Source organism: Schistocerca americana, chromosome 2 (assembly GCF_021461395.2).
Source record: "Schistocerca americana isolate TAMUIC-IGC-003095 chromosome 2, iqSchAmer2.1, whole genome shotgun sequence".
Lineage (NCBI taxonomy): Eukaryota > Metazoa > Arthropoda > Insecta > Orthoptera > Acrididae > Schistocerca > Schistocerca americana.
Window position 1 is genome coordinate 382,115,392 of NC_060120.1, and position 14,503 is coordinate 382,129,894.

Genomic DNA, 14,503 nt, shown 5'->3' on the forward strand with positions numbered 1-14,503 from the left:
ACAGATTGGCTGAAAGTATAAAGAAAAGATCACAATATGTATGTTTATCATAAATTTAAGGTTGTTTACATTGACTAACAGCAGAGAGCGGAAAACATTTACTAGTACTAATGTGGTGGCGTTGGGTGGGAAGAAATTACAACTGATAGTAATCTGTTTGGTGAAACTGCGTTTAGGGTTGAATACAGTTTTTTACAAGAAGATATAATTTTATTGTAATCAGCGCCAATGAGACGATTTCATTATAAATTTATGGCGTTAGTTTTTAAAGCATTTTGTAAGCCATGTCATATATTTAATTACATTCTTGTGCTATTGGTGCTAGTGTATGTGAATACACTCTCCGCATCTGTAAACCATTTACCAGATAGTGACAGCACCATTACCAGAGTGTTGACCGAAGATGCTGTTGCCAGGAAGAAAATATCGTCTTTGGATAATAGTAAGGAAATGGAGAAAGACTTGGACATAATTTACAGTTGATGTAATGAACGTCAACTGACTTCTGAATGTGGATAACTGTAGGGTAATATCCATTAAAAAGAAAACAGAAGTATACAATTATTAGTAAATTTCTGGAGGTCGTCTGATTATTTAAATATTTAAGTGTAACCTTAAGAGCCGATATGATCTGGGTAGAACAGGTAAAATCAGCAGTGGTGAAGGCGAATGGAGAACTAAGTTTGTTGGAAGAGTCCTGGGAAAGGAAATTTCAAGCCCGATGCTGGCGTGGCCAGTTCTCGAGCACTGGTTCACTCTTTGGAGTCTTCATCAGGTAGTCATAGCAACAGTTACGGAAACCTGGTAATGAGGCCGTTGCAGATCGGTATGGCCCACATGAAAGTGTAACCGAGCTGCATGGGAAAATTAAATGGAAATTATCGGAAGATAGATGGTGCTGCTAAATCATGAAACCCTGTCGGGTAAAACTGTATCACAACTGCGCTGCCAACATCGTCTAACTGGCGTTAAGGATCATGAGAAAAAAGATGGGGGAGAATGTGCGCGTATAGAGCAGATAGTAATTCCTGTCTCACGCAGTACGTGGATGTAAGAGATGAGGAATTTCCCAATTTAGGAGTTAAGTGTCTTCAGCTACGCATTGCACAGAGGTTGCGGAGTATATAAGTAGATGTAATAGAATATGTGACAAAAATAGTACCTAGAAGCAGACATCTCACAAGCAATTCAATCGTTTTACCTGACAATGCTGACTTCTCCCACAGAAGTAATAGTGGACGGTCCATTTATTATTGTCTGTCTGTCACATTAAAGGATGGAGAAACGGAGGATGATCTGGAGACTGTGAAACCGAGAGTGAACGCGTGGGCGGCGAAAAAGACGGTGGCGCAGGGAATGATGGACATTGCGCTGCTCACCTCCAACGCCAACCAACTGCGCTACCTCATCATGTACGGCAAGCAGAGCAGCACCTACGTCATAAGCATCACGCTCATTGCCATCAGCATCTTACTGCAGGTCAGTTGATATTCTCTACATCTACTTCTGTACCACACTATCAAGAGAATCCAGACACACCCGCGCATTGCGGAATTGACCACTAGGCAGGCGGACTCGTCTGTATAATAGGAGGCGGGGAGTGTTGCGTTGTTAACAGAAAAGCAGTAACATCAGAATGGGTAGGTTTGGAAAGCTCAGTGACTTTGGAAGTGGACTACTCATTGAATGTCACCTGAGTAACATAGACAAATGTAATGTATTGCGAATACATAGAAAGAAGGATCCTTTATTGTATGATTATATGATAGCGGAACAAACACTGGTAGCAGTTACTTCTGTAAAATATCTGGGAGTGTGTGTGCGGAACGATTTGAAGTGGAATGATCATATAAAATTAATTGTTGGTAAGGCGGGTGCCAGGTTGAGATTCATTGGGAGAGTCCTTAGAAAATGTAGTCCATCAACAAAGGAGGTGGCTTACAAAACACTCGTTCGACCTATACTTGAGTATTGCTCATCAGTGTGGGATCCGTACCAGATCGGGTTGACGGAGGAGATAGAGAAGATCCAAAGAAGAGCGGCGCGTTTCGTCACAGGGTTATTTGGTAACCGTGATAGCGTTACGGAGATGTTTAACGAACTCAAGTGGCAGACTCTGCAAGAGAGGCGCTCTGCATCGCGGTGTAGCTTGCTCGCCAGGTTTCGAGAGGGTGCGTTTCTGGATGAGGTATCGAATATATTGCTTTCCCCTACTTATACCTCCCGAGGAGATCACGAATGTAAAATTAGAGAGATTCGAGCGCGAACGGAGGCTTTCCGGCAGTCGTTCTTCCCGCGAACCATACGCGACTGGAACGGAAAAGGGAGGTAATGACAGTGGCATGTAAAGTGCCCTCCGCCACACACCGTTGGGTGGCTTGCGGAGTATAAATGTAGATGTAGATGTAGATGTAGATGCAGTAACAGATCCATCAGTGGCCTTTCAATCTCCCTGAAGTTGCCCAAGTTGACTGACTGTTGGTAATGCGGTAGTGAAGTGGAAAAGCGAATGAGCAATCGCAGCTAAACCACGACCAGGCAGACGTCATGAACTGACGGACACGAACCGCCGAACATTGCGGAGGCTGACTGTAAAAAAAAAATCGCATGAAATCGGCGGAAGGAATCACTCGTGAATGTGTGGAGAACTATATCTGCGATCATATATAGCGCTAACAGCGAAGAATGGAGGAAGCGGTATTGCGGTATGTGGGGCGAAGGGTGTTTAGTGATTATGGTGTGGACCCTTTACTGTACTTTAGAAAATGCTAATTGCTAAAGGATATGAACACATTTTACGACATGGATTAATGTTTCCAGTACAGGAACAGTTCAGACACGATCGTTGTAACAGCACGACAATCCATTCAGTCACAAAGCATCATCTGTGAGGCAGTAGGTTCTGGACAATAACAGTCCAGAAATGGACTGTCCTGTCCAGAGTCCCGAGCTGAACCCACTGCAGTATCTTTGGGGTGAGTTAGAACATCGACTTCGCACCAGATGCCAGGGTCCAAAACAGTACCTTCTCTGGTTTCGGCTGTCGGGGAATAATCGGCTGCTATTTCTCCATAGTCATTCAGAAACCTCATGGAAATTGTCCCAACCAGAATTCAAGCTGTCATAAAGGCGAAGAGTAGATACATCCCACATTAATGTCCACTAATAGGTGTCCGGCTATTTTTGATCAGATAGGTGCGTTTGCACTTCGCAAGCCACTGTGCGGTGTGAGGAGCACAGTACATAGTGCCTTCCACTCCCCTCCTCTACCCTAGCCCATCACTCCTTTCCCATTTAATTCACTGGAACGCGAACTCTGGGAATCTTGTGATTATGGTTCCATCCGACGTAAATAGTCTCTCCCATAATGACTCTTACTGCAGTTTGTTGAGGATTTCCGTGCCACGCTCTTTCCGAGTAAAAAGCCTCTGTCGAATCGTGCAGATCTTCTTTGATGTTTTCCAGCTCTTCCGTTAATTCGAGTTGCTAAGGAACAAATATTGAAGAATTGGTTGAACGAAGGTCTTCCAAGCGATGTTTTCCGCTCTTGAATTACACTTTCCGAAGGTCTTGCAAGCGATGTTTTCCGCTCATGAATTACACTTTCGCAGAATTTTGTTCTATACATCTGAGTCTGGGAACTATTTCCCATCCCTAGATTGATGTGGTCATTTCACATTGAATCACTCTGTATAGAAACTTATGGATACTTGAAGGCTACGTCTGATTACAGTGGTTGTTCTCCGACGGTGCAGAGTAATAATATCGGAGCTTTCGGGCTGCTTGCGCGCATTATATAACGTTTATTTATATTGACGGAAATGGAACACCATCAACACCATCATCGCACACTGCCCAGTTGGCTTTAGTATTTTCATGCCTATGGGATATTTAGATTAAAATTTCACCGATATACGAGCTTATTTTCAGTATTTCCAGTTAAAAAAGCCATTCATGTAGATGAAGAATGGTGTGAGAACACGTTGACTACGGGTGCATCCAGTAGTTCCTGGGACATTTCGAATGGAGGTGGCAACACAGCATATCCAGAGGACAAGCAAGTGCTGCTTATTTCCATATGTCGGACTTTGAAAAAACTCTGATCATGAAATCAACACACCGATAGCACAGATAGTTGGCTATAGTGCAATGAATGCAGAACGAATGGTGATGAGATGGACTCAGGACACAGTGTGACAAGATGTGTAGTCACGGGTCCTTTCAGAAGAACTACACCTCAGGAAGATGGTAGTATTGTAAAAGCGTAGACTTTTGCGCCGGACTGCATTTTAAATAAAATCCTTCCGGGTTTGTTAAAAAACTAGCAACATTTCGTCTGCTATTGTAATCATTCGTGATCCCTGATGTAGACTGCCTGCAGTAACAGCTGAAACGGCATTTTAGAACATATGACGCGCTGACACATTCAGAAGGATTTTTTGAGGCAGTAAGGGTGTTAGTCTGGCTGCGACCGACAGATAGATGGTAACAGCTGACATTCGGGCAGATGTTTCAGGCAGACTGTCGCCACGAACCGTCTGCCATCTGAAACAGATTACTGTGAGCTGGTTTGAAATGTCGAACTACCAGGCGTCGTTTACCGCTTACTTAATATCACAGACAACAGAAACCTGCATCATGTAGAAGCAGAATCAACTAGGACGCTGAGTGGCATCTCTGATGTTCAGCGACAAGTCTCGCTTCTGTTTGCAGCGATCAGATTGGCGCCAACGTGTCCGGAGACGAAATGGTGAAAGGAAACAGCAAACAGCGATTCTCGAGTCCCATACCTGCCCAGTTCCTGGAATCATGATGTTGGGAGCTACTGGGCATGACAACAGGAGTAATTTGGTGATTGTTGAAAGAAGGCTGAATGCTCGCCACTATGTGGTAAGAATGGTAAACCTTGTTATTATTCCCTCCATGACTACGGTACCAAATGGCATATTCGAGCAGGATAATGCAAGACCCCACGCTGTAGCTCACACCATAGACATCTTGAGGAATGTGCGAATCCTTGACTGACCTGCCCAGCCCCCTCGTTTGCCACCCATCGAGCGATGCTTGTGACGTCTCAGGAAGACCTGTAATTTCATACAACCTCTAACCGGCGATCTCCATCAACTGGTAGAACATGCCAAGAAATTCCTCAAGATGGCATGCGGGGGCTTCTTGCTTCCATGCCACAACGTGTAAAAGAGTGTATCTATGCCCCTGGGGCTTACACCTCAGACTGCTGTTGCAGCTCGCTATCAGTTTCGAATGGAATGAAAGTTTAATTAATTAAGACTCGTCACTTTATGAGCATCTCCATAAAGTTTCACAAATATCGTACTGGAGCTTCATGCTGAAACACACTCTACTTCCTCGTCTATATGTTTCGTCTCAGCTGCCGACCTTGACTGCATGCGCTGATCATCTGCAAGCCCCTTCGCATTTCGTAATAAGTTTCTAACACAGCCTTGGGCACAAGTACGTCATCTGCGAATATCCTCAGAGAGCTACAGATGTTATCCACCGTTGCATTTATGTACAGGATGATGAAAAAGTATTCCACATTTTGAGAGGTTGTAGTACGGACAAAAATGGACAAAAAAAAGACAGCAATAGCAAGTAAACTTGCATAACTTGAGAGATATGAGTTCTTGTTCATCTCCGGTATAGTGAAAAACATCTTTTCCACAGCAATCTCCTTGCTATTATGAACGGTTTACAGCCTGCGGTCAACAGGTACGAGTGAAAAATGAGAACACATTTTCCAGCATTAACACGGGAAGACGGTTGCTTCTAGGCTATAACAGAACATCATATACACCATTTCCCGTGCGCAATAACAGGCTTTCGTTATGCTAGTAATTGCAATGATGAAACTACAAGTAAAAGCATTTCGTAAACTTATCAAGACACATACTGGTTCCTTTAGAACTAGTGCATGCGCTGCACTTAGCCAGAACAGCGAATATGGCTTACAATAATGACACTAACAGATGCTTACTGCATGCAGAATTCATGGACAATGACAGAAGAAAGTGTCCTTGTCTGTTTACTCTAGTCCGTCGATCACTCATAACAGCAAAAAGATTGCAGTAGAAGAGATGTGTTTTACAGTAACAGAGGTGAACAAGTTCTGATAGATCTTTAGCTACGCTTTTTACGGCTCATGTTAACCGGACATACTACCGACTCCCAAAGTATGTAATACTTTTTTCTGCTCTATATATTGTAAATATCAGCGGCCATATAACTCTTGTGTAGGGGTATTCTGGACGCTATCTCTGTCCTGACGAGACTTCTCCATTAGGAACGACATTCTGAGTTCGGCCTGATCTGTTTGCTATACTCTGATGACGTCAGAGACTTTTATTTTGACGATATCCCGTTCCAGAACGCAAACTACTCAGGTTCGGTAACGGGTTTAACAGCTACTGATCCTGTTAACAGTGCTCGACAGCGTGCTTCATCCTCATTGATACTCGAAGTACTTCTAAAGATCGGTCGCCGCTTCTGAGCGAACGCACTGTGCGGCAACAACACGAAGGTTCCGGGTTCCCCTTCACCCTTCCCCCTCCTTCCACTCCCGGCAACCATCCCTCACAACCACAAACCGCGATAATGACAAGAATGTTTCCTTCTTGAGAGAATGGAGTCTGTTCAGGTTCAAAAGCGCAACTAAGCAGTTACTTCAAGTGAAGTAGACGGTCCGGTTTCGAATATTTACATTAACGACAACCAGAACAATGCGAAAGTAACTTGTACCTTCAATACCGGTGCCCAATGACGCCTTAGCATAGTACAATAGAGGATTCTATAGGCAGATTCGTGTAGTCCACTGGGCATGACGGCAGAGTTAAGTTACGCTATCTCAGACGGCAACTACACTCATTCTAATAAATTAAGGATAATTGCAGAATGTGGTGCCACACAACGTGGCACTACACAAAACTGGAGCTAATAGTATAGGCTCATAGGGGACACATACGACACAGATCTGTAAGTCCACGGTATTGGTGATAAGTTGAGAAAAATGTCCCGAAACACATGTGCTACAAAACGCCACTGTTTCCTGCGCATGTACCCCGACGTCAGTATGGGATATGACCACCATGCACACGTTCACAGGCCGCACAACAGGTTGGCATACTCTGGATCATGTGGTCGAGCAGCTGCTGGGGTATATCCTCCCATTCTTGCACCAGTGCCTGTCTGAGCTCCTGAAGTGTCGTAGGGGTTTGAAGATGTGCAGCGATACGTGGACCGAGAGCATCCCAGACGTGCTCGATGGGATTTAGATCTGGAGAACAGGCAGACCACTGCATTCGCCTGATATCATCTGTTTCAAGGTACTCCTCCACGATGGCAGCTCGGTGGGGCCGTGCGTTATCACCCATCAGGAGGAAGGTGGGACCCACTGCACCCCTGAAAAGGCGGACTTACTGGTGCAAAATGACATCCCAATACACTTGACCTGTTACAGTTCCTCTGTCAAAGACATGCAGAGGCGTACGTGCACTAATCATAATCCCACCCTACACCATCAAACCACGACCTCCATACAGTCCCTTTCAAGAACATTAAGGGATTGGTATCAGGTTCCTGGTTCACACCCGATGAAAACCCGGCGAGAATCACTGTTCAGACTGTACCTGGACTCGTCCGTGAACATAATCCGGAACCACTGTTCCAATGACCATGCACTGTGTTCTTGACACCAGGCTTTACGGGCTCTCCTGTGACCAGGGGTCAGTGGAATGCACCTTGCAGGTCTCCGAGCGCATAAACCATGTCTGCTCAGTCGTCTGTAGACTGTGTGTCTGGAGACAACTGTTCCAGTGGCTGCGGCAAGGTCCCGAGCAAGGCTACCTGCAGTACTCCGTGGCCGTCTGCTGCCACTGATGGTGAAATATCGGTCTTCTTGTGGTGTTTTGCACTGTGGACGTCCCGTACTGTAGCACCTGGACACATTTCCTGTCTGCTGGAATCTTTGCCGGAACTTTGAGATCACACTTTGTGGCACACGGAGGGCCCGTGCTACGACCTGCTGTGTTTGACCAGCCTCCAGTCGCCCTAGTATTCTACCCCTGATAACGTCATCAATATGTGTTGTTTGAGCCATTTTCAACACACAGTCACCATTAGAACGTTTGAAAACGTCTGCACACTTACTCGCTGCACCGTAGTCTGACATGCACCAACACACCTCTGCATATGTGGACTGCTGCCAGAGCCACTGTGCGACGACCGCAGGTCAAATGCACCTCATGGTCATACCTAGAGGTGGTTTGAACCCGCAAACCGCCCACCAAAAACGTTGTTTCTCCATGTATCAGCACTATCCGTAATTTATGAGCATGAGTGTAGTTCATTTCACTGGGCTGCAAGACTTGTGGCGTGGAAAAAAGAGCCTTTCAGCTGCATCTTTGCTCAAAATCAGTGGGCTATTTCACGGTTCCGGACGTAAACAGCTGCCGCACTCGTACTTACCCTTATCAGACATAAATACTTTGTTTGATTCCGTTCAGAGCATCACCAGCGCTTGTTGATTTACTCATCTTCAATAAAAGTGTCTTTACTATTTACGTCCCTTTTTCGTTAAACAATATACATTTTAAAAGATTACGCACACTTGATACTACTGGAAGTGATCACCCTGCACATTAACCCCCACAGAACATCTCACAGCTGCACATACACCCCCCCCCTCCCCTCGAAACACTGATAACCTATCCACGACTGCTTCACGCCAGCTGGAGTACCCGCCGGGAGTATATTGATATACAAATCGGAAGCCATCCGCTAACTTTTGAACTGATGACAGCTCTCATTGCCTTCTCCCTCTTGCAACACACCTTGTCAAACGCCATGTCCACTCATCTCAACCAATTCCTTCTTTCCTCATCGCACACAGTGACACCATGATCTCCTTCTCCGTGAGTCCCCGCATATTGACTGTTGCTTTCTCCAAACACACGGCCGAGACACACATACATACACACACCCAGAAACCCACCCACCCGCCCTCTCATCCATCCAACCCACCCATCCACCAACCACCTAGCCACACACAAACATACACACACATGCAAATACGGAGACACACCAGAAGCCTAATAAAAGCAAAACAAGAAAAAAAAACTGATACAGGCAAAAAATGTGTCATTTTCGGTACTACACTACCTATAATCTCCTCTAAATACCTTACACCGCCTTACTGATAAGCATCTCTATGTCAACTATCCACTTCTGCACAATAATCATCATTTATTTAACAATCTAAGCTAATCGCTTCGCATCCCGCATCTCACATATTTTTCGATCCTTGACTACAACATTCATTTTCATCACCGATTTCCCGTATTTCGCTAATGAAGTGGCACACCTGTCTCACCTCTTGCTTCTGGTGTCCAGAACCTAGACCACATAACACGAACAGATCACACTGCAAGACATCATACAAATACTACAAAATAAACGAAACACTGCTCCTGGTCACGACTGTATTACCTATTGGCACATGAAAGAATGTGTAAATTCTTTCCTAGAAATCCTTGCCAATGTGATCCCTCATACAGTCGACTATACTGTGAAAAACTTCTCATAGTGCATTCTTCCTTAAATCCAACCTCCCAGCGACGTGTCCTCCTACCGACCCATCAACCTCACCTTCATGTTCATCATGATTTTCGAATCCATCCATTATCAACACGTTCATAAACACCTAAACCAGCACCTAACAGTCCGTATCCACCAAGCTGGCTTTCATCCCAACTTCGCTTTGACGACCAGCTCCTCTAACTTAGTCAGCTCGTATCCCATCAACTGCATAATCGTTCATCTGCCATCCTTGTATTCTTTGACCATGAGAAAGCATATATACTTGTATGGCACCCAACAAACGTCAGCCATCTGCTCTTTCTACAAACTGTGTTCGCCTTGTACCGATAAACAACACTAATTCTGGTTCCTTCCACCCCATTGCAGATGTGCCTTAAAGCTCTGTGTTCTCTGCTCCTGCACGTCCTCCTACTGATGGGCATATATTAAGCTAACCTAACCTAACGACCCCTGCAAATCTATCTCAACCATTTTACCTTCTGGTGCAACTATTGGCTCCTCAAGCTCACCCCTTCCAAGATATAGGCAGTAGTTATAGAACGAAAAACCAGCACCTACCACTCCCATGATTTATACCTCATAATTTAGGACCGCACTGTACGATTAACTGACATACTAAAACACTCTGGACTAACCCCCGTCTGTGCACTAACTTAGAAACTGCATCTACTAACCACCTAATTGAAAGACCTAAATAGACTAAAGCCACTAGGCGATTAAACATGAGGAATGCATCTCTCCACCATTCAAAGCCTTGATCCGACCAGTCCCCAATCCAGAGTCACCTGAACTTATGCTCCACCAAAATTATGCCACTCTCTTCAAATTATTGGACGACATGTACTGCACTTTGCCTTCCATATCAACCCACCATCCCCAAGTAAAACTTCTGAGTTTTCCCTCTCATACACAACACTTTCGGATTTCCTCTATATCCCGCAAACTTGATACCAAGTAGCCAACCGATTCATCCCTAGTTGTCAATCCTTGTCCTCTGCTGCGCTCCAGCGTTACACATACACACTCGCCACATCGTGTCCCGACGAAACTTTGACAACAACTCCTACCTGACCATGAAATCCGCCCCAGTATCACTTTAAAAAAATACTGTCCTTCCATGTCCCTGTCGGGCTTCCGTCCCACCGCCCCCACTCCTCGCCCCTCCCACTTTCCTCCGTCCTTCAAAAATGTTCAAATTCTTACAACAGCCTCACAGTAAATTTACTCACTAATGAAATTTGTTCTCAACAACACGGACCAGTTTAAAAACAACAGTGATATTCATGATTATAATACTAGAAAAAAGAAAGACTTAGACTGTCCTTTACTCAACCTATCTTTGGCACAGAGAGGGGTAAAATATGGTGCTATAAAAATTTTCGACTGATTACCAGATGAAATAAAATGTCGGACAGACAGCAGTAATAGCTTCAAAAATAAATTGAAATCATATCTCCTTGGCAACTCCTTCTATACCATAGATGAATTCTTGAATAGGAATAAATAAATCTATAAATACAGTACATGTGTTATTTTGTGCCATTTAAGGGAATGGGGTAAATAATAGAAATATTAATCTTTAACTCTGTATTTTAATATATATAAATAATGGCACAAAATACATGTACTGTATTTATAGATTTATTTATTCCTATTCAAGAATTCATCTATGATATAGAAGGAGTTGTCAACTAACTGTGTGTGAATTCCTAAGAGACAAACTGCAGAGGTCATCGGTCCCTGGACTTACACACTACTTAAACTAACTTAATCTAAGAACAGCACACACACCCATGCCCGAGGTGAGGACTCGAACCTCTGGCGGGAGGAGCTGCATCCTTTTCCAAACGCTTGGCTCGGGGTCCTCAATTCCTCAGTCCCAGACACTATTCAAAAACATTTTCCTCTAACAGTCCTCCTCACCTACTGCTCTTGCAACTTCAGTAAAGTGTTCTATTTTATAAAGAGCATCGTCAATTAACTGTATTTTTAATAAAAAAAGCTATTTTACTTCAAATCTTAAATATGCAAATACCTGTTTTAATAATTTTAAAAATGTACATATTTTATACTTTTAAATATCTTAGAAACAATGTTTGTCTATTTTATTTCTGTTCTTAGCTGAAATCGGGAGTAGACCGTCGCCAGCCCATACTCGCCATGACTAGAGACGGTGTGAAATGACAACAAAGGGAAAATTTCTTTGATATTGCAGCAACCGAAATGACATTTTGCGGCCTATGACGAAAACGGAAGGCAGAAGTTAAATGCTTCTTTTCTTTCAGGTGGCGTCGGCCGGGATGGCCGAGCGGTTCTAGGCGCTACAGTCTGGAACCGCGCGACCGCTACGGTCGCAGGTTCGAATCCTGCCTCGGCCATGGATGTGTGTGATGTCCTTGCGTTAGTTAGGTTTAAGTAGCTCTAAGTTCTAGGGGACTGATGACCTCAGAAGTTAAGTCCAATAGTGCTCAGAGCCATTTGAACCACTTTTTTCAGGTGGCCGTGGGCGTGGTGCTCATCTTCAAGGGCAAGTCCGACTTGAAGGGCGAGGAGAAGAAAGCGCACGCCAATAAACTCAACAACTACGTGGTGGTGGGCGTCTTTCTGGTCACCATCATCAACGTGTTCGCAGCGTCCTTCAGCGACGTCTCGCCCGCGCCAGCTTCCCCTTAGTCTTCTATAGTGTCCACTTAACCTTGTAACGTACACGACAGGCAGTCACGCAATGCCACCAATGTCAGCTCCAGACCTTGTTGTACAGTCGTACTTGTGTGCGTGTTATGTGCCTTAGTGCCTGAGCAATTTTTTACATTCCTTATAAAGAAGCTGTTGTCTTTATTCTTCGAAAGTGACTGAGAAAAGTGAAACAGTGGTTTAGACAATGGACTCGTACGTTGGTTGATTGCGTTTCAAATCCCGTTATGGACATCTTCATTTAGGTTTCCTGCGAATGGTGGGATTATTGTTTCAATAGGGGTGTGGCTGATTGCCTTTCTCAACGTTTCCGACTGAGTTTGTCATCTTTCTCGAATGACGGTTACAAGACGTTAGCTCTAGCCCTAGTTTAACATAAAATTTACCATTGTGCGCTGATCTGGGTTGGTAGAATTATCGCCATTATTAGACGGTCGTGAGAATACACACAAAGGCTTGCGGATGCCATAAACCATATAGTATTCCCTATTCTGAACCCATCATTTCGTAAGGTTGCATCTTTGGCTGGGCGTCCCAGTAAGGAACCGGCTGAAAGTTTTCCACACTAAGGAAATGTATATTAGTGATTTCCAAAAGTAGGCGACGTACTGCTTTGTGCGTTGGTGCCCAAGCTGTGTGTGGCGTGGATCTGTTGTCCTCTTCTTATGCTTGGCTATGCGTACGTTCGTATGCACTTCCCAGGTACTGAACGGAAGTATGATTGGGTTTAACGTCTCGTCGACAGTGCAGTCATTACAGACGGAGCACAAGCTCTCATTGCGAAACGATGGAGTGGTAATCGGTCGCGCTCTTTTGAAAGGAACCATCCCGGCATTTTCCCGGAGAGATTTAGGGAAATCACGGAAAACCTAAATGTGGATGACCGGACGGGGATTTGAATCGTCGCTCTCCCAAATGCGAGTCCAGAGTGCCTGCCCCTGGTACAAGGGGGGAAAGCAGTTGTCTTCCTCCTCTTCGCCTTAATACGTGACCATAGTGTTCTGTGTTGCTTAGGTTACGGCTGTGTGGTCAGATATTACTGAACCACCTCTCATGATCAACTTACCCAACGTGCTTTTGTGTTGAACACTTGACGGTTACCTTCAACTGTTAAAATTATTTATTCAGAGGCAACAATGATGTCTTTTGAAAAGTTTTATATGACTGTGAACTGCATGCAAGAAAAATTAATCAATATTTTGATATGTGGGAAAAATCACCAGAATATTTCTCGTTGATTCTGGGAAGATATAGGATCATTGTTGATTACTGTACTGCGACCATTTATTTATCTGTAAACACTGAAGAGTGTGTGAGTTCAGTGTTGAATTTATACTTAATTCTGTAAATAGGTTGTTACCAAAATAAACAACAAAACATAAGGTACATTTTTATTTAGTGAGAATCCTAAATATCAAAAAAGTATTTAATTTGTACTCCTATCGAACACATTATTAAATTTATTCATGTAATTTAATATATTACCACACATTTCCAGCATGTTTCGCGCTTCATCAGGCATTTTTACTGCATACTTATGAAAACCAAACTTGCTGAAATGATCTAAAATTAACTATTTAATAATTTATAAACTATGTTGTGTTCTTGATGCAGTCGCCTTTTTGAGAAAATTGGGTGTGGAGGTGGTGGGGGGTGAGAGACATGATAGTGACATAGACTGTTGTTGTCGTAATACTAGACTGCATCTTGTTGACTGTATTGTGAAACTGATCTTTGGTACTGCTACTGAGATACGCTAATGGAAGATAATTGCTCGGTCATAAAGATTGCAGCACATGTGCAAGGTGACAATAATTGAATTATATGAAGTAAAATCGTCATGACTTCTGAACGGTTTGCGTTATGACGTTCAAACTGCACGGTTGGCCACGGGGCATGATGAGAATTAGTATGCTCATGTGTGGTTTGGTTTAGCGATGAAGCCCACTTTCATTTGGATGGGTTCGTCAATAAGCAAAATTGGCACATTTCGGGGACTAAGAATTCGCATTTCACGATCGAGAAGTCTCTTCAACCTCAACTGGTGATTGTGTGGTGTGCAGTGTCCAGTCACGGAATAATCGATGAGATATTCCCTGATGGCATGGTGACTACCGAACGGTACGTGAAGGTTTTGTAAGACGATTTCATCCACATTATCCAAAAACGAAGCACCAATTTAATAAAGAAGTGAGAA

General features: G+C 43.9%; 1 protein-coding gene across 2 annotated transcripts in view; it reads left to right on the forward strand.

The window, feature by feature from the left end:
* Positions 1-12,889, forward strand: part of LOC124595201 (ninjurin-B-like) — a 35,586-nt gene extending 22,697 nt beyond the window's left edge. For both annotated transcript variants that reach the window (XM_047133837.1, XM_047133838.1), the window contains exons 3-4: positions 1,276-1,479; positions 12,109-12,889. In XM_047133837.1, coding sequence (XP_046989793.1) covers positions 1,276-1,479; positions 12,109-12,285 — 381 coding nt within the window. In that variant the 3' untranslated portion in view covers positions 12,286-12,889. The remainder of the gene's footprint in view (positions 1-1,275; positions 1,480-12,108) is intronic.
* The last annotated feature ends 1,614 nt before the right edge of the window (positions 12,890-14,503 follow it).